Source organism: Canis lupus, chromosome 16, assembly GCF_048164855.1.
Source record: "Canis lupus baileyi chromosome 16, mCanLup2.hap1, whole genome shotgun sequence".
Classification (NCBI taxonomy): Eukaryota; Metazoa; Chordata; class Mammalia; order Carnivora; family Canidae; genus Canis; species Canis lupus.
This window is the reverse complement of record NC_132853.1, coordinates 5535479-5555491: the sequence shown is the minus strand read 5'-3', so window position 1 is coordinate 5555491 and position 20013 is coordinate 5535479. Positions and strand designations below refer to the sequence as shown.

Below are 20013 nucleotides of genomic sequence, written 5' to 3'. Positions count from 1 at the left end.
GCTTCTGTATTTCCTCCCTCCCCTCCCCTGCATCCCTGCCTCCCTGACGAAGACAGCTGTGTTCTTGACTTTTGCTTGTTTAAAACTTTAATCATTCTGATAGGCAAAAGCTCAGTCTGTCCCAGGCTGTGAGAGGCGTCCCTGCTGACAGCTGTTTGCTTAAACAATATAGTGTGTAGTTTTATTTGGTCTTCTGGGATTCGTCTTTTTCACTGCGCATGTCTCTACAATCCATCCATGTCACATAGCTCGTTCATTTTTCCCTGCTATATAATACTCCACCATGGCATACTGCAAAGGAAACATCAATTTTCCTGCTGATGGATGTATAGGCTGTTTCCAGTTTTGTGTTATTTCAAAGCTACTCTGAACTTTGTCTTGTGCACGTGCAAGAGTTTCTCCGGAGTACATATCCAGGAGTGGAAAGCAAGTTTTTACAATTTCCTTTTCCAGAACGATTAACTTCTTTCATTTGCTTTCTTAAGTAGCTTGTAGATATCCTGGACGTTTCTTCCTGTCAGGTGCCTATTGACTTGCATCCTTCATTTTAGCTGGGCTGTGCTTTTGTTTATTTAACCAGGCCCCTATCGTGGCTACTATCACATAAAACCCATGTCATGAATACCCCGACAACTCCAAGAAGTTACATAACATTTTTAACCCTGACAACACCCTATGAGCCTGTTCTGCCTATTTTCCAGAGCAGAGGAAGGGTGAGTAATGTGCCAAGCCCCAACAGCTAGTAAGTGGCACAGCTGGACTTGAATCCAAGGGAGGACCCCTGGGTTCACTCCCGGCGACTAGTGGATACAGGGCTCTGGGGGCCCGGGGTAGGGGAGCTCTGGATGAAGCTCAACTGATTTCGAGTTCAGTGCGCCCTGGGACTCGGTTTCCCCATCCGGGCCGTGGCGGCAATAAAGCGAGATAAAACAGGCCCCACTCACACTGAAGGGCTCCAGTAGGCTGCTGTAATTTTTTTTTTTTCATCGCCACTCCCGGCTGCGGGAAGGAGCAAGCGAGGCGCCTGCACGGCCCGGGCGCGGGGTCGCCAGCCCCCCACCCCTCCCCGCTGGCGCCGCCCCTGGGCGGAGCCTCCCGCGGCCCCTCCAGGCTCCGCCCGCCTCCCTGGCCTGGGCCCGAGCGGCGGTGGCGGCGGCGCTAGGACCCGGCGGGCGGGGGCTGCGGCGGGGCCTGGGCGGCCGGAGCGGCGCGGACCCCCGCTCTCGGCTCCCGGCTCCCGGAGCCATGTGAGGGGGCTCGGGGGCCGCGGGGCCGGGCGCTCCCCGGGGGAGGTGAGCGGGCGGCGCGCGGGGGCGGGCAGCGGGAGGGGGGCGCTGCGTGCGCCCGGGGGAGGGGGTCGCGACCCCGGGCCGGGGGGAGATGTGCAGCCCCGGGCCCCCCCTAGACCCGCTGTCCCTCGGCGGCCGCGCCTGGACATCCCGGTCCTCGCGCCCAAGGGCTGTCGCGGGGTTCGCGGGGCCCCTGCCGCTGACTACTCCATTAGGGCTCGGGGACCTGCCGCCGTCCTGCCTCCCTCCTCTCCCCAGCCGGGGCTGGGCTCCGGACCGCCCGGAGTGCGGGAATTGGGGCGGGGGGGGGGGGGAGGTCGGCGCGAGAGGGGGCGTAGAGGGTGAGTCGCCCCCCACCAGTGGACCTAAGGGCTCAGCGACCCCCCATCTAGACATCAGGAGCCTCCCTCCCCCTTCTCCCCAGCCCTCCTCCCACGCGGCTCGTGGGGGCGTCTCGACCCTGCAGGAGGACTCCCCGGCGGAGAGGGGCAAAGCCCCCATACAGGGGGCAGGGTGTGTCCCCCCACACGCAGCCACGGACTGAGCCCTCCTGCGCGGCCAGTCCCGGCCGAGGCCACGCTCCTGGCCCAGCGCTGGATGCCGCCGCCTCCCCAGCACGAGCAAGTCACTCCCCAGCAGGCCTGCTCCCTGGTGCTAGGCCAGGTGCTGAGCACACACTTGGTGGCCTCTGGCCGATTCCACCCGGGGAGATCCCTGAGGGAGATCCCGGCAGGCTCAGCCCTGGACTGCTCCCTGCAAACAAGCCTGCAAACAAGGCTCCCCGGCTGACTCTGGGCAGCTCTGCCTCTCTGTACCTCAGTCTCCTTATCTGTGAAATGGGGAATAAGAGCCCTTCCCTCCAGGGTTGCCGGAGGATGGGGTGAGTGGGTGGTACCTAATGTGGCTCCCTGCACATCTTCCTTGGTATTAGAGGGAAGTGGCTAGGCGAGGTATCTGAGAAGGGGCAGTGTTCTGGCAAGCTCCAGGTGAGGCAGGCCTCCAACAATGAATAACCACAAGGCTAACAGGCACTGACCGATCACTTTCAAGCCCCCTACTTCCCTTGCCACGTCTGCTGGAATCCTTTCAACAACCCCATAAGTTACCTACTCTTATTATTCCCATTTCAGAGATGAGGAAACTGAGGCTCATAGAGGTCACATGGCTTGCTCGAGGCCCCTCAGCCAGTAAGTGGTGGAACCGGGATTCACACTGGCACCTGAGATGCTGTATGACCGTGGCCTTCTCAGAGCTGGATTGTGATGGGGCTGACCAGGGGGTCCGTGGTCCTGGCTGAGGGCACTCATCAGGCGAAGGTGGGAAGGTAGGGAGAGGGTGGGCCAGGGAACTGGAGTGCCCTGGTGTGTCTGGGGCGTGGGGCATCCGAAGGAAAGGGTAGTGAGAGGGGAGGCTCCGCTCAGAGGCAGCTGGACGGTGAGGGCCCAGACTGCCAGGGGGTCAGTGCTGATGGGCGCCACGCTGGGATTCTGGACTCCCGTCTCGCGTCCCAGCGGGGGCTGTGAGTCCGAAGACAAGTTGTTTCCTCTCCTAATGGGCCTCAGTTTCCTGATCTGTATGGTGGGCACTGGACCCAGCGAGAGCTCCCCCCCGGGCTGGCCCTCGGGTCCTGGCCCTCGGTCTGGGAGGAATCAGAGGCCCGGCCTGGGAGGAGGGGGCCTCCCCCGGAGAAGGGGCGGGGTTGTGCGGTGGGCGGAGTCGGGGCCCAGCCAATCAGGAGCGGCATGCGAGGAGCCTCCTTCGGCCTGGGGTTCTGTGGCTCTTGGTGGTGGCGGTGTAGGAGTAAACAGCGGCCAGGTCAGGGAGCGGGGACAGTGGCCGGAGCTGGGAGGCCCCTGGACGGAAGGACGGAGCTGGGGAGCCCTGGGCCCCTGTTTCTCCCTCCGCACACTCTCCCAGTGGCCTCGAATCTACTGGAGGTGGCTGGAATGCAAGTACTCCCTCCCTTTGGACAGGTGGGGAGATTGAGGTCTGGAGGGGAGCTAGGGCCTGTGAAGATGTCCCCTCGCAGCCGCGGCCGCTAAGGGCAGATGGGCAGGCAGGAAGGATTGTCCAAGGCTGCCCCGTTACTGGAGGTCCTCCACCCGCTCGGAGGGTGGGACTGTGATTATTGCCCATTGGTGAGTCTGTGCCCTTAACCCCGAGATCTTATTGTTAATTAACGAAGTCATTAAGCGAACCTCCTGCACCGATCTCTGAGGCTTCACAGAGGAGATGGTGAGTGAGGATCTGGGCCGGCCCCACCCTCAGGGAGCTCTCAGCCGCTCTCAGCCTAGTGGGGAGGTGACACATAGGAAGTTGTTGGCCTCCCCCAGGCTTGGAGGATGAGAGAGCGTGAGCAGGGTGCAGGAGGGCAGGGTGTTCTAGATAGAAGGGATGTGTTCTAGATAGAAGGGACAGTTAATGCAAGATCTGGAAGGGTGCTTTGCAGAGAACTTTGGGGACCTGTAAGGAATATTGCCTTATTCCAAGACCACAGGGACCTACATCAGAGTGTGGCGTAGGAGTGTGCATGGGGCTCTTGCTGGGTTGGGGTGCAGCCTCAGACCAGTCGGTTGCCTAGGAGAGCTAAGGTATGGGGAGGTCCCTGTTCGGGGAGCGGAGTGGGAGAGAGCAGGGGACCAAGAGAGAGGCAGGGCTCTGCCACCACCTGGCTGTGTGACCTCAAGCAGGTTGCTGCCCTTTCTGGGCCTCAGTGTCTCCCTCTGCAAAATGGATATGGCCTTGAGCCTTGAAGTCTTGCGTGGGTAAGAGGGCTGGTAGGGTGGGGAGGGTGTAGCCTTTGACCGGCTGTTCTAGGGGAGAGGACTCAAGCCATAACCTTTTCTGTGGCTTGCAGGTGTGACCCCACATCCCTGCCCCCTGGGCCACCTACAGGACGCTGGCCCCTGCCCCTCAGCAGACGCCGGAGAGAGATGAGTAGCAACAAAGTAAGCCCCCCTCATTTCTTGTCCTTATCTCAGCTTTTTACTTTCTCAGTGAAGTGGGCTCCTTTGGGCCTGCCTCCTCAGGCCACTACCGGTGTCTCTTCCCTACCAAGAAGTGGCTGATGCCTGAGAGGCTTGAGCTCTGCTGTGGCCACTGATCCCTGTAGCTTTGGGATCAAGCTCTTTTCTCATTCTGGGCTAGGTCCTCCTCTGTCCTCCTAGGTTGACTGGTCCATCTGTGGTCCAGAATTGGCCGAGAAGGTGACTGTGAAGTGCTGTGCAAGGTGGGGGTGGGGTGGGGTGAGCAGGCAGTGGTCAGAGTCAAAGATGACAGGATGTTGGGAGCATCACTCTGAGGGTGTCACAGCAATCCATTCATTCACTACTATGTTCCTGGCCCTGTGGACCCCTTCCTGGGCTCCAATGCGGGGCAGCCTTGGCACAGCTTGAGGGTCAGGGGTAGTGTAGTGTGGACATACCAATCTGGGTCAGACTGGGAGACAGAAAGCACACAGTAATTTGAACCAGGAAAGTTTAGTGTAAAGAACTATTAGCTACAGCCAGGCATCGAGTAATGAGGGATTGGAACTCTTAGGAATACAAGACTAGCCAGGAGAAGGAGCAGCCACCACCTGCAGGCCTGAGGCCCAGGCCTTGCTGGAGAGGGCACAGCTCTGGCGCACTGGATGACAGAGACCTTACCCGGTGCTGGGCTGGCAGAAGTTGTCATAAAAACACTTCTGAGCTACGAGGAAGGCTGCCACTCTGAAGAGTCCCTCTGAGCCTGTACAAAACTGCTCCAGGGACAGAGCTCTGGCCTCTGGTAGTTGAGTGTACTGCATGAACTGAACTCTGGAGAAGCTGTGTTCCTAGCAGGAGCCAGAGGCACTCTGCTCCCAAACTGCCTGAAGCCAGGTGCCCAAGCAAGCACAGCTGAGTGCTTCTGGCTGCTGGTCACTGGGTGCTGGGGATGGAGCATGTGCTCTGGAAGCCGTGTGCTGTGGAAGGGCAAGGGCACAGACCAGGTGTCAAGTCCAACTAGAAGCAGGAAGCAAACTCCTCTTGTCTCGCACTGCCTCTCCAGCATCCTTTCCTGACAAAGCTCAATCTGCAATTAATTGGCAAAATGACACTAGGGCCCAGGGCCATTTTCACAGAGCAGGCAAAAAGGGTGAACTTGGAACTGAGGAGAGATACATGAGTAACCAGCACAGAGGGCTTAGCGCAAAGAGCCAGGACTTCCAGATCTTGTCTCACCATGTGGACCCTGGGCAGATAAATCCCAGTGGATACTTTGGGGATTACTTTCCTACACTGGCTGCCCACACATTCCAATTCCTGACCAGATCCATCCCCTCTAGGCTTCATGAATGATAAACATTACAGAGAGTTCCTGTTTGGGGAAGACCTTGGGCCCTCTCCTTTGAATGCCTCACCTGTCTCTAAGCATCCTTCCAGCTGCAGCTGAGGTATCCCTCTGACACATCCAATCCAATCCAGCGAACCCTCCCCAAGAACCTTCTGTGCTTCTGTGTTCTGGGAGGTGGGATAAGGTGGCCAACGAGGCTGTCTCAGTCCCAGCCCACAGAGCTCATGGTCTGACTGGTGGGGAGGGGGTGGGAGACCACAGTGTGACCAGTGCTGTGATGGGGGTGCTCAGGGGCCCGGAGGAGGTGGTGCCTCAACTGGTCTGAAGAGCAGGAGTTAGCCAAGCATTGTAGGTGGCAAGGACGAGGCAGGGGCCTGGGGGGTGGCTGGGCACTCATCGGCCCCTCCCCTCTCCAGGAGCAGCGGTCAGCAGTGTTCGTGGTCCTCTTCGCCCTCATCACCATCCTCATCCTCTACAGCTCCAACAGTGCCAATGAGGTCTTCCATTACGGCTCCCTGCGGGGCCGCACCCGCAGGCCCGTCAACCTCAAGAAGTGGAGCATCACGGACGCGTATGTCCCAATTCTTGGCAACAAGGTAGCGTGACCACTTTGGGAACTCTTTGAGACCAAGCTGATGGTTGGTCTTCCCTGCTACCCACCATCTCTGTTCCCACTCCTCCACCTCTTCTCTCTGCTATTTCCATTCTTCCTAAAGGAAAGGGGGAACCCCAGGAGTCAAGGCCTTGGCTTCCAGTGCCATCAGCCCCTGGTTTGCTGTGTGATCTCAGACAGGTGCCCTGTCTGTCTCTGGGCCTCCACTTTCTGCAAGGTCCCATTTTAACATTGATATCCTACTGCTTTCTGAGTCTGAATCCCTAAGGAGAGGTATTGCTGGCTTTCACTGATCTCTGTCTCTGCAGGGGTGTCCATACAGGGTTTGGGAGCGGAACACTGGAGTACTTGACAACACAAAACAGTCATAATAATGGTTGTCCTTTGTCAATTGCCTGCTGTGTGCCAGGCACTGTGATTAGCAGTAATCGTCACACCTACAGAGGCTGTGAGGTCAGCATTGTTATCCTCCTGGAAGAGATGGGGAAACCAAGAGTCAAAGAGGTAAAGTCACTTGTCCAAGGCCACACGGCAAGGGAGGGGCAGAGCCCCAAATCCCTTTGGAGTTGCAGCTGTATAGAGAAGCCAAAGGTCATTCCCAGGGCTTTAGTTTGCCTTGGGTAGCCATGCAACTCAGGCTGTATTTCTGGGGTTCCCTCTATAATCCTCTAAGCCGTAAATGTTTTCTGAGAGGCCAGGGAGATAATCATTGGCCTGGAATATGGACTCCACCTTCCAGGAGGAGGAGGTCTCCAGATCCCTGCCTGCCTCCCTCTCTTCCGTCACAAATCCTCCTAAATCTATCAGGATCTTTGTACACTTGGTGCCTGGGGCTCTGAATACACCCTTACTGCGAAAGGGCCCCTTAGCAGATATTTAGACACGGATCAACATCTAACTGAGATCCTAATGCCCTTGAAATAAAAATAACAGAACCTAGGAGAAAGTAGAAGAGCTTGAGTGCGGGTGGAGGCAGTGCTGAGCTTGTAGCTACCTCCAGCCTGACAGGGGAAGCCAGTAGAGCTCGGGAAAGCTGCAAAAGCCATCAGCTGAGGTCCATGGGACCAATTGTTGGATCTTGGAGTAACGGCTCAGGGAAGACTGCCTGGAAGAGGTAGCACCTGAATTTAGGCTTAACGGGTAAAGAGGAATTCCATGGGTAGAAGATAGGTCCCAGAGAACTCATGGTTCCAACTCATTCAGCAGTGGGGAAACAGGCCCAGAGGGGCTTCCACCCTTTCCTAACTGGCAAGGTGGTGTCTTGTTGGTGGGTGTTGTGGAAATGTCATGGGTGCCCTGGGCAGGATTCCCTCCTATGGGAACTGGACTAAGGCTGGGGCGCTGGGGCCACACAGAGTTGGGTTCCTACCCAAACGCTCCGCTCCTCTGCTGTGTGCCTTGGGGACATCCCTGCATGACTGTCTTGTCCTCCTGTTCCTTCACTCTGCCCCAGCCAAGCATCCTTTTGCTTCCCAACATACCATGGTCATTCCCACTTCAGAACCTCTGGTCTTGCTGTTCCTCCTGCCTTGAGTACTTTCCTATGTGGTTCCTTTTCATCCTCCAGGTCTCCACTCCGAGAGCCCCCCATCCCCCAGATGATCTTTCTAGAGTAGCCCCTACTCCTGTCTCTCTTGATCCCTTGCCCCTACTGTATTATCTTCGTAACACGTTTTACTCACCACCTGGTGTCATTTTGTCTTTTACTTGTTCCCTGACTCTCTGACTGTGAGCTTCTTGAAGGTAGGAATGGGGTCTCTTTGATTCATTGCTTTGTCCCTGGCATTTGGCCATTAGCTAGCTTGAAGTAATATTTGTTGAATGTTGAGTGAAGAGCCTTTAGTTTCCTTGTCTTTAAAATGGGCAAAATAGGGGCACCTGGGTGACTCAGTCAGTGAAGTGTCTGCTTTCAGCTCAGGTCATGATCTCAGGGTCCTGGGATCGAGCCCTGCATCTGGCTCCCTGCTCTGTAGGGAACCTGCTTCTCCTTCCCCCTCTGCACCTCCCGACACACAATCTCTAAATATACAAACAGGTAAATAAATATGAATAAAATAAAATGGGTAAAATAATTCCTGCCTCCCAGATGCCTGGATGTACAGGGCATAGGGCCTGGCACTGAGTGGTCATGACAGTGTTGACTTTCCTTGCCCCCCACAGACGCTGCCATCCCGGTGCCACCAGTGTGTGATTGTCACCAGCTCTAGCCACCTGCTAGGAACCAAGCTGGGTCCCGAGATTGAGCGAGCCGAGTGCACAATCCGCATGAATGATGCGCCCACCACGGGCTACTCAGCCGATGTAGGCAACAAGACCACCTTCCGTGTGGTAGCCCATTCCAGCGTATTCCGTGTGCTGCGGAGGCCCCAGGAGTTCGTCAACCGGACCCCCGAGACCGTGTTTATCTTTTGGGGCCCCCCAAACAAGATGCAGAAGCCCCAGGGCAGCCTTGTGCGCGTCATCCAGCGGGCAGGCCTGGTGTTCCCCAACATGGAGGCCTATGCCGTCTCTCCCGGCCGCATGCGCCAATTTGACGACCTCTTCCGGGGTGAGACGGGCAAGGACAGGTACCAGCTTCCTGCCTGCCCCCTCTAGCCAGCCCTGTGCTCCCCCTAAGCATTCTCTGCCTACCAGGCCTTCGGTTTCCAGCATGCACTCCTCTGAGGCTGTGGTCACTTCCTGCTACCCTCTGGTCAGATTTTCCAGGAGAATCTTCTTCACGTCTAGCCCCTAGCCTGGGTCACTTCCAGCATGCTCTGCACGGTCTCGTCTCCCCAGGAGGGCTTCCTCCCAGCATGCATTGGTCTGAGGAAACAGGACTCTTAGCATGTTCTGCTCTAAGAATCACTCACTCCTAGAATCTTTCTAGGAGAACTCCCTGTTGCTCACGGCAGGAATTCACTGTACCCAGCATGTCTTGCTTGAGGCACACAGTTGCTCCCAGCATGCTCTATCCTAAGGGTACATCTTTCCCAGCATGTCCTTTTCTGGCTGATCGCCCCAGAAGAGCTAGGCCAGTGCTATCCAATAGAAATATAATGCAAGCCATGTATGTAATTTAAATTTTTATAGTAGCCAAATTAAAAAAGTAAAAGGAAACAGGTGAAATTGATTTGAATATATTTTATTTAACCCGAAACACTCAACATCTATACCCTGTATTTTTTTCGGTTTGATTAATCCCTAAATATTTAAGATTTGAGGGAGCTATTATAAATTTTATTTAAAATTTTAGGGAGTTTCCATTTATTTATTGCTAGTATATAGGAATACAATTGATTTTTTGTGTGTTGGCCTTATATCCTATAATCCTGCTAAACTTACATATTGGTTCTGGGAGATTTTTCTAGGTTCATTGGGTTTTCTATGCACGAAATCATGTTGTAAGGACATGTAATTCAGAACACCTTTATTTCTTCCTTTCTAATCTGTATGCATCTTATTTCTTTTTCTTGCCTTATTGCACTGGCTAGGACTTTGATACAAGGTCAAATTATATGGGGGATGATGAGAGTAGACATCCTTGCCTTGGTCGCCATCTTGGGAAAGCATTTGGTCTTTCGTCATTGAATATGACGTTAGCTATAGAGTGTTTAGTTATCCTTTACCAAACTGAAGAAGTTCCCTTCTCTAATTTGCTAAGAGTTTTCATAATTATTGGATATTGAATTTTATTTTATTTTTTATTTTTATTTTTTTTGGATTTTGAATTTTATCGAGTGTTTTTCTGCATCAATTGATATGATCATGTGGTTTTTCTTAAGGCTATTACTATGGTGGATTATACCACCGTATATATTTTTGAATATTGATTGATTTTTGAATATCGAATCAGACTTGCATTTCTGGAATAAATTTCACTTGGTTGTAGTGTATTATTATTATTATTTTTTAATTTTTATTTATTTATGATAGTCACAGAGAGAGAGAGAGAGAGAGGCAGAGACATAGGCAGAGGGAGAAGCAGGCTCCATGCACCGGGAGCCTGATGTGGGATTCGATCCCGGGTCTCCAGGATCGCGCCCTGGGCCAAAGGCAGGCGCCAAACCGCTGCGCCACCCAGGGATCCCATGTATTATTTTTATATAGTGCTGGATATGACATGCTAATATATTTTTTAAGATTTTATTTATTCATGAGAGACACACAGAGAGAGGCAGAGACATAGGCAGAGGGAGCTCTTGCAAGGAGCCCGATGTGAGACTTGATCCCAGATCCTCAGATCACACCCTGAGCCAGAGGCAGATGCTCAACCACTGAGCCACTCAGGCATCCCAACATGCTAATATTTTGTTGAGATTTTTGTGTCTGTACTCAGGAGACATACCAATGTGTAGTTTTGTTTTGTTTTTGTACTGTCTTTGCATGGTTTTTGGTATTATGGGTAATGCTGGCCTCAGAAAATGTGTAGAATTGGTGTTATTTCTTCTTCAAATGTTTGGTAGAATTTGTCAATGACACTATCCGGACCTGGAGAGTTCTTTTTGAAGATTTTCTGTTTTTTTAAAGATTTATTTATTTATTCATAAGAGACACAGATAAAGACCGAGACATAGGCAGAGGGAGAAGCAGGCTCCCTGCAGGGAGCCGGTTGTGGGATTCAATCCTGATCCCAGATCTCAGGATCATGCTCTGAACCAGAGGCAGACGCTCAACCACTGAGCCACCCAGGTGTCCCTCTTTTCTGAAGGTTTTGTTTTTGTTTTTATTTAAGGCTTTTTTTTTTTTTTTAAATATTTATTTATTTATTTATTTATTTATTTATTTATTTATTTATGAGAAAGAGAGAGAGAGAGGCAGAGACACAGGAGGAGGGAGAAGCAGGCTCCATGCCAGGAGCCTGACGTGGGACTCGATCTTGGGACTCCAGGATCGCACCCTGGGCCAAAGGCAGGCGCTAAACCGCTGGGCCACCCAGGGATCCCCCTTTTTGAAGGTTTTGAATGATGAATTCAATTTCTTAATAGTCACACACACTCAGGTTCATCTGTTTCACCTTGACTGAGTTTTGGTAGTTTCTGATTTTCAATCTAAGTTGAGGATTTTATGTATGTAATTGTTTGTGGTTTGCTTATTGCCCTTCTCATGTCTACAGGGTCTGTGATATATAATCTCTGTTTTATTATTGATAGTAGTAACTCTGTCTTTTCTCTTTTTCTTTGTCAGTCTTGTGAGAGGTTCATTTTCTTCTTAAACTTCCCCAAGAACCAAAACAAAAACAAAAACTTCCCCAAGAACCACCTTCAATCAAACATATCCAAACTATTTTCAGTTTAACATATAATCAAAAACTACCAGTGACATTTTCTATGTTTGTTCTTTCATACTAAAAAATCCCATGCATATTTTACACTAATGGCACATTTCAACCACATGTCATGCTACTTACTGGCTGCTGTAGTGGGCAGCTCAGCTCTAGGTCCTTGGCTACTTTCCATGTCTTGCTCTGAACCTGTGGTCACCGCATGACCTTCTCTGATTAGTCTCCCATTAGTTTGCTCCTAGTGTGGGCATGGCTGCTCTTAGCAAGCTCCATCAAGCAAGACCACGAGTCTAGTGAGCTCATGGTCACTTGTGACCTGCCCTACTCTGACTAATCTCTCCAGTTGATTCCCAGCATGCCCTGTTCCTTCAAAGGCGCTCTCTCCACACCCTTCGTCTCTGCCCAGACAAGTCCTCTGCCAGCATGCCCATGCTCCCACAGTGGGGCTTGAGCAAGGGGGTCACTGAAGTTGGGGGAGGGCCCCAGTGGGGGTGGGGGTGGGAGGAGTTTCGGGAAACTCCAGGCGTGTTGACCTTCCCATGTGTGTGCCCCCTCATTGTGCCCCCTCTCTGCCCCCAGGGAAAAGTCTCATTCGTGGTTGAGCACCGGCTGGTTCACCATGGTGATTGCAGTGGAGCTGTGTGACCATGTGCACGTCTACGGCATGGTCCCCCCTGACTACTGCAGGTGAGCCCCGGATAGGGCCCAGAAACTTCGGCTGGGGGTGCCTCTGAGGGCCTCTATGGTATTCGAATTGCTCTGCAGAGATCTAGGCTTCTTGGGGCTCCTCCCCTCAACTCAGCCAGAGTCCAGAATTCATATATTAATAACTATTATTATTATATGAAAAGTCTGCTAGGTGACAGCTTTTCTTTACCGAGTGCTGACCATGTTACAAGCCTCGCTACATTTGTGATGTCATTTACTCCTCACAGTGACCCTAATGGGTAGTTACCTTATTCTTTCTGTTCCATAGATGAGAAAAGCTGAAGAAAACGTTTTGTGAGTAGCCTAAGGTCCCACAAACAGTAAGCACTGGGGCCAGGTTCCAGAGCCCGCCCTTCTTACCACTACCCCTACATCACCACCCTCTTAAGGAAAGGAAAAGTTTCAATCATATTAATTAAAAAAAAAAAAAAAAAGTCGAGTGGTCATAAACCTAGTCCGCTCTACACTCATTTTACAAATGGGGAAACGGAGGCCCTGGGAGAGGCAGGGATTTCCCCCACTGAAATCCTCTAGTAAGTCAGGTGCTGGAAAGCGCAAGGACCCTGCTGGTGCCTGCCCTACCCTGACAGCCCCCATCTGCTCTGCCCCAGCCAGCGGCCCCGTCTGCAGCGCATGCCCTACCACTACTATGAACCCAAGGGGCCAGATGAGTGTGTCACCTACATCCAGAATGAGCACAGCCGCAAAGGCAACCACCACCGCTTCATCACCGAGAAGAGGGTCTTCTCATCCTGGGCCCAGCTGTATGGAATCACCTTCTCCCACCCCTCCTGGACCTAGGCTACCCTGCCTGTGGACCTCTCACAGGGGACACAGGAGAGTCCTCTCTCCTCCCAGCCACTCAACCAAGGGCCATCTCTTGGCCAATCAGGGCTGGCCGGAGTGTCTTTTGGCCAATCAGGGCCTCGTATCCTCCAGCCAGGGCCTGGGGGTGTCTCTTGACCAATCAGGGATTTGAGCTATGTGGTTAATCAGGGGTGATGGAGGTATTTCTAGTCCAGTCAGGGTCTGAGCATAGTCTATCAGGGTATTTCTGAAGTTATCTGAGGCTAAGGACATGTGCTTTCCCATGAGGCCTTGGTTCAGTGCCCCAGGATGGACCCCCAATCACTCCCTTATTGGCTGGGACAGTAGGGTCCTGTCCTGAAGAGCTGGGAACCCTGAGCCAGAGAGAGGGTTTGCATGGGAGTGGGAGCTGTCTGGAAGCTAGGCCAGGGCATTTGTGGGCTTATAGGGGGCTACTAGAGGTGGGAGCCCCCATCGGGATCTTGGCTCTGCCCTGAGTGGCTTTGGACAAAACCCTTGCCGCCTCTCTGGTCGCCCTCCTGCCCGTGTCAGGTTCTAATGTGGAGTCTGAGGCCCCCTCCCACTTTCCCCACTGACCTCTTTGGGTCTGTCTTCCAGTAAGACTGGGCCCCTCCCGCCACTACCCTTGCTGGGGGGCTCAGCTCCTGGGGGTCTGGAGTCCCCTTCCTCACTTCCTCCTGGAAACTTAGGGTATTTTTGCACAAACTCCCACAGAGTTTGGGGGGATCTAATAGGAAAGGGATAAACCTTTAGCTATTTTCTTAATCCCTCCACTCAGCTGCCATTAGTTTGGCTCTTAAAGAGCCAGGCTCCCTTTTCTGCCATCTAGCAGTGAGGCTTTCCACCTGTTGGAATGGCCTCTGGGGCTGAGAAAGGGGGAATCCCAGCCCAATTGGGGTTTCACACAGCCCCTTTGTCGCTGCTGGAATCATCCAAGGGTCTCCCCTCAGCTGGGCCTAGGAAGGCTCTCGGGGGCCAGGAGCCGTGTCACCTGGGTTCTGTCCCCTCACTCTAGATCAGGCACTTTATTGTTGGACCTCAGTGGGGTGGGCTTGCCCCTATTCTTCCAGAGCCTGGAAGGGAAGACTAGAGGGCTTCCTGGAGGAGGCTGTGGAGCAGGAGGGGTCAGGTGGAGAAGAAAGAGGCCAGCAGCAAGCCTTTGCACACTGGGGTGGGGGCTGGGAGCCGGCGACTACCCCAGACTTGGTTTTGTAATGATTTGTACAGGAATAAATGCACCTAAGCTCTGTTTCTGTTTCCTGTGTCTCGGATCAAGCTTGGCCTTGTCCAGCCCTGCTGTGAGCCTCCTCAGGACAGTGCCCACGCCCTCCAGCCTGGGAGCCCACACTCAGGACAGCCGGCCATTTCAGCCAGGCAGTGAGTCATGCATTTTGCAGCTTGGGTGGAGACCTGGCAGCTCCAGAGGTGTGTGGGGTTCCCGGAACCAAGCCCACCTGGCTTTTCCAGTGTGACCTCAGGCCAGTCACTTCACCTCTCAGAGCGCCGGTTCCCTCAGGGGCGAGACAGGTCCAGACACTGCCCTCCAGGTTCTAGGGAGGCTCCAGGAAAGGGAGGGGCCCCGTGCTAGTCCTGTCCCAGACAGGGCCTGGCGGGTGGTCAGGACTACAGGACAATGACACTGGGCCCTTTATCGAGGTGACATTCTTCCGGAGGCTTGAAGGGTGAGGAGGAGTCTGTAGAAGTTTGGGGTAAATGCTCCTGGCAGGAAAAAGTGTGTGTGTGTGAGGAGGAATGATATCGTTGTCACAGAAGCAGAAGCTCTGCAGGAGGCCAGAGCAGCACAACCAAGGGGAGACTGCAGGGGGTGGGTGCTCAGAGTTTGGCTCTAGGGCCTCCGGGAGCTGAGGGCAGGGACATTTCCTGTGAGGCCTGGCCTGGAAAGGAGGCGAGGCCACTGGGCTGGAGCCTGGGGAGGGCCCCGGTGAGCCCCGGACTCCACGCGGCTGCCGCCACGCTCTAGGCAAAGGGTTTGTTTGCTCCAGGTTGGCAGGAGGAAGGGGGTCCATGACCCTGGCTGATTACAACCTGTTGAGGCAGATAAGATGCCCTTGGGAGCAGAGGCCTGACAAAGGCGCTGTGTGAGTTGAGGGCAGGCTGCCGGGACTGCAGGGACGAGGGGGGGAAGAGCTCTACCCCGGCACTGGGCCAGCTGGGAGGGTGGGCCACAGACTTGGTAGGCCGCAGGGGCACCATGCATTGGTTCTTGCTCACATTTACGTTCATGCAACAGGTAGCACATGTCATGTGCTGTGTTAGGTGCAATTGGTGAGAGAGGGAACGTCAGGTGGGAAGAATGGCCTGAACAAAAGCCTGGTGGGAACAGGGAGGGGGGACCTATAGCCTCGCTCTAGTCAGCCGTGAAGCCACAGAAGGAGGGAGCAGTGGGAGATGAGACGGCTTGGGGTCAGATGGGGAAAGGCCATGAGTGTCAGCGAGAGAAGGCCAAAGGCGCAGCCCTTGGGCAGCAGAGGGTGGACAGGACGATGGGACGCTGCAGGGCCCGGGCCTGGGGCCAATCAGGTACAGTAACGGTGGAGGTGGTTGGACAGTTGGAGGGACAGGGACTCCTTGCAAAGTCCTTATGTGGGGAGCCTAAGGCCCTACATGGCAATGGGAAGACAGGAATATGGCAGCACTTCCAGTCCCGCACAAAGGCTTCTGGGAATCTGGGTCCAGGCAGAGGTTTCTAAGTCAACCTTCTCCCAGAACACTGTGGTCCCTTTGCCTGCTCACTGGTAGGCATGAAGGCAGATGCCAGAGGAGGACATTAAGAGGGGGGTTGGTCGCTTCTCCTTCTGCCTATGTTTATGCCTCTCTATGTGTCTCTCATGAGTAAATAAAATCTTTGAAAAAAAGAGAGAGGGGTTGGTTGCTGGGGGTGGATCCTGGGATAGTTCAATTTAGCATCAGAAGGTAGCACTTAGGGACGCCTGGGTGGCACAGTGGTTGAGCGCTTGCCTTTGGCTCAGGGTGTGATCCCAGAGTCCTGCGATTGAGTCTCATATTGGGCTCCCTGCGAGGAACCTGCTTCTCCCTCTGCTTGTGTCTCTGCCTCTCTCTCTGTATCTCATGAGTAAATAAATAAAAACTTAAAAAAAAAAGAAGAAGGTAGGACTTGGAAGGAGGCAGGGGCCCTCAACCCCACAAACTCATGGCCTCAGTTGGGACCCAGCAGAGACTGGTCCACTCATTGCCAAAACTAACTCTCTAAAGCCACCTCACCATGGTTGTCTTTGCTCTAAAACCTTCACTGGCTCCCCAGTGTGGCTAGGACCAAACCTATCTCTTTCTTTGGGATCTGCCCCCCCACCCATATCTCTGTGGTTCCCTTTCCCGGTTACCCCTTTTTTTTTTTTTTTTTTCCGGTTACCCCTTTAAGGGGCCTACTCCTCACCCCTCCTTGGGGCTAGGGGGGCATCTCCCACCAGCTGCAGACCTGACGTGTGCTTCCTGGAGTAGCCAGTCCAGCTGTTTCCTGCTCAGCTCAGGGGTTCAGCCAGGCCCACCTGGGGCAGCTGGGCTGTGCCTGGTTCCAGCTGTGAGCTTCAGAGCAAGGCTGCCCCAAGAGTCAGCCTCCCCCAAGCAGGCTTGTCTAAAAGCTTTGGGGTTCTTTTTCTTAACCAAAATATTTTTAAAATATTTTAAAAACTGGTTTCATTTTATATGTTTTTAGTTTTTAGTTTTTTTTTTTTTAACGTTATAAAGTGATACAAGATAGAGGGCATCACCCCTCATCCTATTCCTGTTAACAGTGTAAGGTATAATTTTCCAGATTTTTCCTCCATGCAGCTTTTTGCCTTTTTTCCCTCTCGCTTCTCTCATTCCCTCCTTCCTTCCTCTCTTCCTTTCTGCCTTCTTTTTTTCTTTTTTTAGGTTATAGCCTGGGGCGGGGGCGGGGGGCGGAATCCTGACACTTTATTATCCCAGCATTGGTGGAGAATCCACAGGTCATACACTAATGAAATAATTAAAATAGGTACTCAAATACAGAAATTTGGTTGGCTGGAAAGCTCATTGAACTTCCAACTTGCTCAGATAGAATTACAAAAAAGCAAAATTGTGTTTTTCACAGACTTCAATCTGGCTGAGACTTGAATGCAGAATAAAACAAGTACTTAAAATTTTAAGATTTATTTATTTATTTATTTATTTATTTATTTATTTATTTGTAAAGATTTTATTTTATTTATTCATGAGAGGCACAGAGAGAGGCAGAGACAACAGGCAGAGGGAGAAGCAGGCTCCATGTGGGGAGTCTGATGCGGGATCCCAGGACCCTGCGATCACAATCTGAGCAGAAGGCCTCAACCACTGAGCCACCCAGGTGCCCCTCTTTTTTAAGGTTTAAAAATTATTTTATTGGGGAACAAAAACCAACATAAGATTTACCGGTTACCCATTTTTAAGACTACAGTTTGGTAGTGTGAAGTACACTCACATTGTTGTAAAACATCTCCAGAACTTTCTCTCATCTCATGTGCCTGCAAGTCAAAGTCTATTAAACGGCAACTCTGAATTTCCCCTTCCCCACTGAACCCCTGGTTGCCATTTCTGCCTTCTGCTTCTATGAATTTGAGTACTCTAGATACTTCATATAAGTAGGATCATACAATATTTTTCTTTCTGTGACTGGCTTATTCACTTAGCATCAGGTCCTCGAGGTACATCCGTGTTAAAATTGTTTTATGTATAAAGTAATAGGTGCTTGTCTTATTTTTAGAAAGCAAGCAAGCAAGCAAACCATCCTCTAAGTAAGAAGTGAAAGTCCCACCTCATCAGGGGGTCATGAGCACACCCCCGCCCTGCCCCCTCTGTTCTGCTTCATTTTATGACTTAAAGATACCATCAATTTGATTATAAGGCAACACGATTTCTGAGAAGGTAAAATGCAAAACAACAAAAACAACCCCCCCCCCCCCCCAAAGAAAACCAAACCAGGAGGAAGAGATTTTACACACACGCCCCTGCATGTTTAGAATTATTTTCCCTGGGCTCTTTGCCTGTTTCTCTTGCTTCACAGTCGCACAGACCTCTGGCTTCCTTTCTCCTGCGGACTCTGCTGCAGAGTCCCACCCCATCCAGCCTGGCTGTACCACCTCCCTCCCATCAGTCAGACCCACTGGCACTGGAGAACCATCCTGTACACATTTTGTGCCCACGTGTGAGAGAGATTCCTAAAAGAAGAAGGGTACATTTGAAGTTTTGATGGACATCATCAGTCTGTTTTCCCCAAAGATTGTGCCAGGGTACTCAGTCACCTACAGCTTTGGAGAGGGTCTTTCAAGCAACTTCAGCTTCAAACTTCTAAGGCAGAAAGAACCTCTGGCCCAGCACTTACTCCTCCCACACAGATGGAGGAAATGAAGGTCCCATGAAACAGGGCCCTTGTCTCATGTCACAGGTGGCAGAGCTAGGACGAGACCCAGGCCTTATTGCCCTGGCTAGTTTTTTTGTTCAGGAACCACCCACCTGATACAGTCTCACTTTCCTGGTACTCTCGCTGTCTTGCTCAAACACCTTCCATGGCTCTCTAGTGCCTACAAGACGAACTCTTAAGTTCAACTCACCACTCTCTGGGACTGCTACCTTCAAGGTCATGATGTAGCCTGGTGGCCAGCTGCATGAGTTCTGACACTGCATGGTCCTGGTCTCTACCCTGCTACATTATTGAGCACCTTCTGCTATGTGCTGGTCTCCACGAAGGAACACATCACTTCTGCCTATTTGAACTAAGAGAAAGAACTGAAATAAAACAAAAGCCTTTATTTGGGGTCTGAGAACTGTAATTTGGGGAGCACAGATTCAGGGGAGCGACCCAAATTGCATCCGGTGAGGAGGGGAAGCCAGGGGTCTTTATCAGCAAATTGCAGAAGTATTAGGAAGAAAGACCACACAAATTGTTTTCTAAACATATGGCTGAAGAGAGACTGACATTTTACAGTGTGTCAGGTTTCTAATACATTATGACAGTTGCTAGGAAAATAATCAACTTGTTGATTTGTGATTTGTGATTCTCGGTATCAACTTTGTTGATTATTTGTTAAGAATGGGGGGGGGGGGTGCAGGGCACCTGGATGGCTCAGTGGTTGAGCGTCTGCCTTCGGCTCAGGGTGTTCCCAGGGTGTTCCCGGGATCGAGTCCCACATGAGGCTCCCTGCAGGGAGCCTGCTTCTCTGCCTGTGTCTCTGCCTCTTTCTGTGTGTCTCTCATGAATAAATAAAATCTTAAAAAAAAAAAAATAACAGAGGTGCAGCAGCTCTGTGCTCCATCATATACGCCTTTGTCCAGTTCAATAGTTCAGAAATCCCTGCGTCTAACACTGGATGAAATTTTTTGTCCCAAAACGAGGTTTCAGGTTCAGAGGTTTCACAGAGGTTCACACTGGGGACCCCAGGCAGGCTATCTTGCAGGCGTGACCCTCAGTTTCCACTGTGTTTAAGGATCCACGGGCCCAGTGTGAGCCCCGCGCCCTGCCCAGCACCTGGCACAGTGAGTGCTCGTAAAGGGGAGCCGTTCTGCCGGGATGGTCCGTCCCCCATCTGGGTACCTGCGTCCCACTCAGCATTCTGCATGTCCCACATCCTCGTGCTCACCTCGTGGGAGCTGCCTGGCAGATAATTGGAGGCAGAGCTGATTTTTTATCCCCTTTACAACCACTAGCCAGGGAATGGGTACATGAATGGTGTTTGGGGTCCTGAGAGAGTTTCAGTCCCAGAGAAATTCTCCGTCCCCTTCTAACAGGCAGGAGACGAGGAGTTCCAGGTGAGTCTGGGCAGCATCTCAGGAGGGCTGGGGGCCTGGTCTGGCTAGCGAGGCCCCCTTGCCCCCCAGTCCCTACATTGGTTGTCTCCCACACTGGGGTCTGCTCTCTCGCCCACTGTGGCGGGATTTTGTGCGGAGCCTCTAGCCTCGGAGCCTCAGTTTCCCCAGCTGTTACAGAGGAAACCCGATCCCCCCCGCAGTGATGTGGGGGCGGC

General features: G+C 52.5%; 1 protein-coding gene across 20 annotated transcripts; it reads left to right on the top strand.

Annotated features, from left to right (window-relative positions):
* The first annotated feature begins 1137 nt into the window (after positions 1–1137).
* ST6GALNAC6 (ST6 N-acetylgalactosaminide alpha-2,6-sialyltransferase 6) lies at positions 1138–14264 on the top strand. Of its 20 annotated transcripts, XM_072778053.1 has the most exons (8): positions 1139–1292; positions 2420–2476; positions 4147–4237; positions 6020–6199; positions 8377–8783; positions 12059–12166; positions 12456–12481; positions 12799–12954. In XM_072778053.1, exons 2-7 carry the CDS (start codon positions 2451–2453, stop codon positions 12457–12459), a joined length of 816 nt encoding a protein of 271 aa, XP_072634154.1. In that variant the 5' UTR covers positions 1139–1292; positions 2420–2450; the 3' UTR covers positions 12460–12481; positions 12799–12954. The 20 variants fall into 20 exon arrangements, 18 of the variants coding, with proteins under 18 accessions (XP_072634155.1, XP_072634154.1, XP_072634146.1 ...); XM_072778045.1 differs by lacking the exon at positions 12456–12481 and having other exon boundaries at positions 12799–14264; XM_072778046.1 differs by lacking the exons at positions 1139–1292; positions 12456–12481 and adding an exon at positions 6525–6720 and having other exon boundaries at positions 2422–2476; positions 12799–14264.
* Positions 14265–20013: the final 5749 nt, after the last annotated feature.

Excerpts from the sequence above, each read along its gene's own strand:
- ST6GALNAC6 (XM_072778038.1), top strand. The coding sequence starts at position 2,552 with ATGGGGCTGACCAGGGGGTCCGTGGTCCTGGCTGAGGGCACTCATCAG. Across the intron at positions 6,200-8,376 it reads TCCCAATTCTTGGCAACAAG|ACGCTGCCATCCCGGTGCCA; the intron begins GTAGCGTGACCA and ends TGCCCCCCACAG. Across the intron at positions 8,784-12,058 it reads GGTGAGACGGGCAAGGACAG|GGAAAAGTCTCATTCGTGGT; the intron begins GTACCAGCTTCC and ends CTCTGCCCCCAG.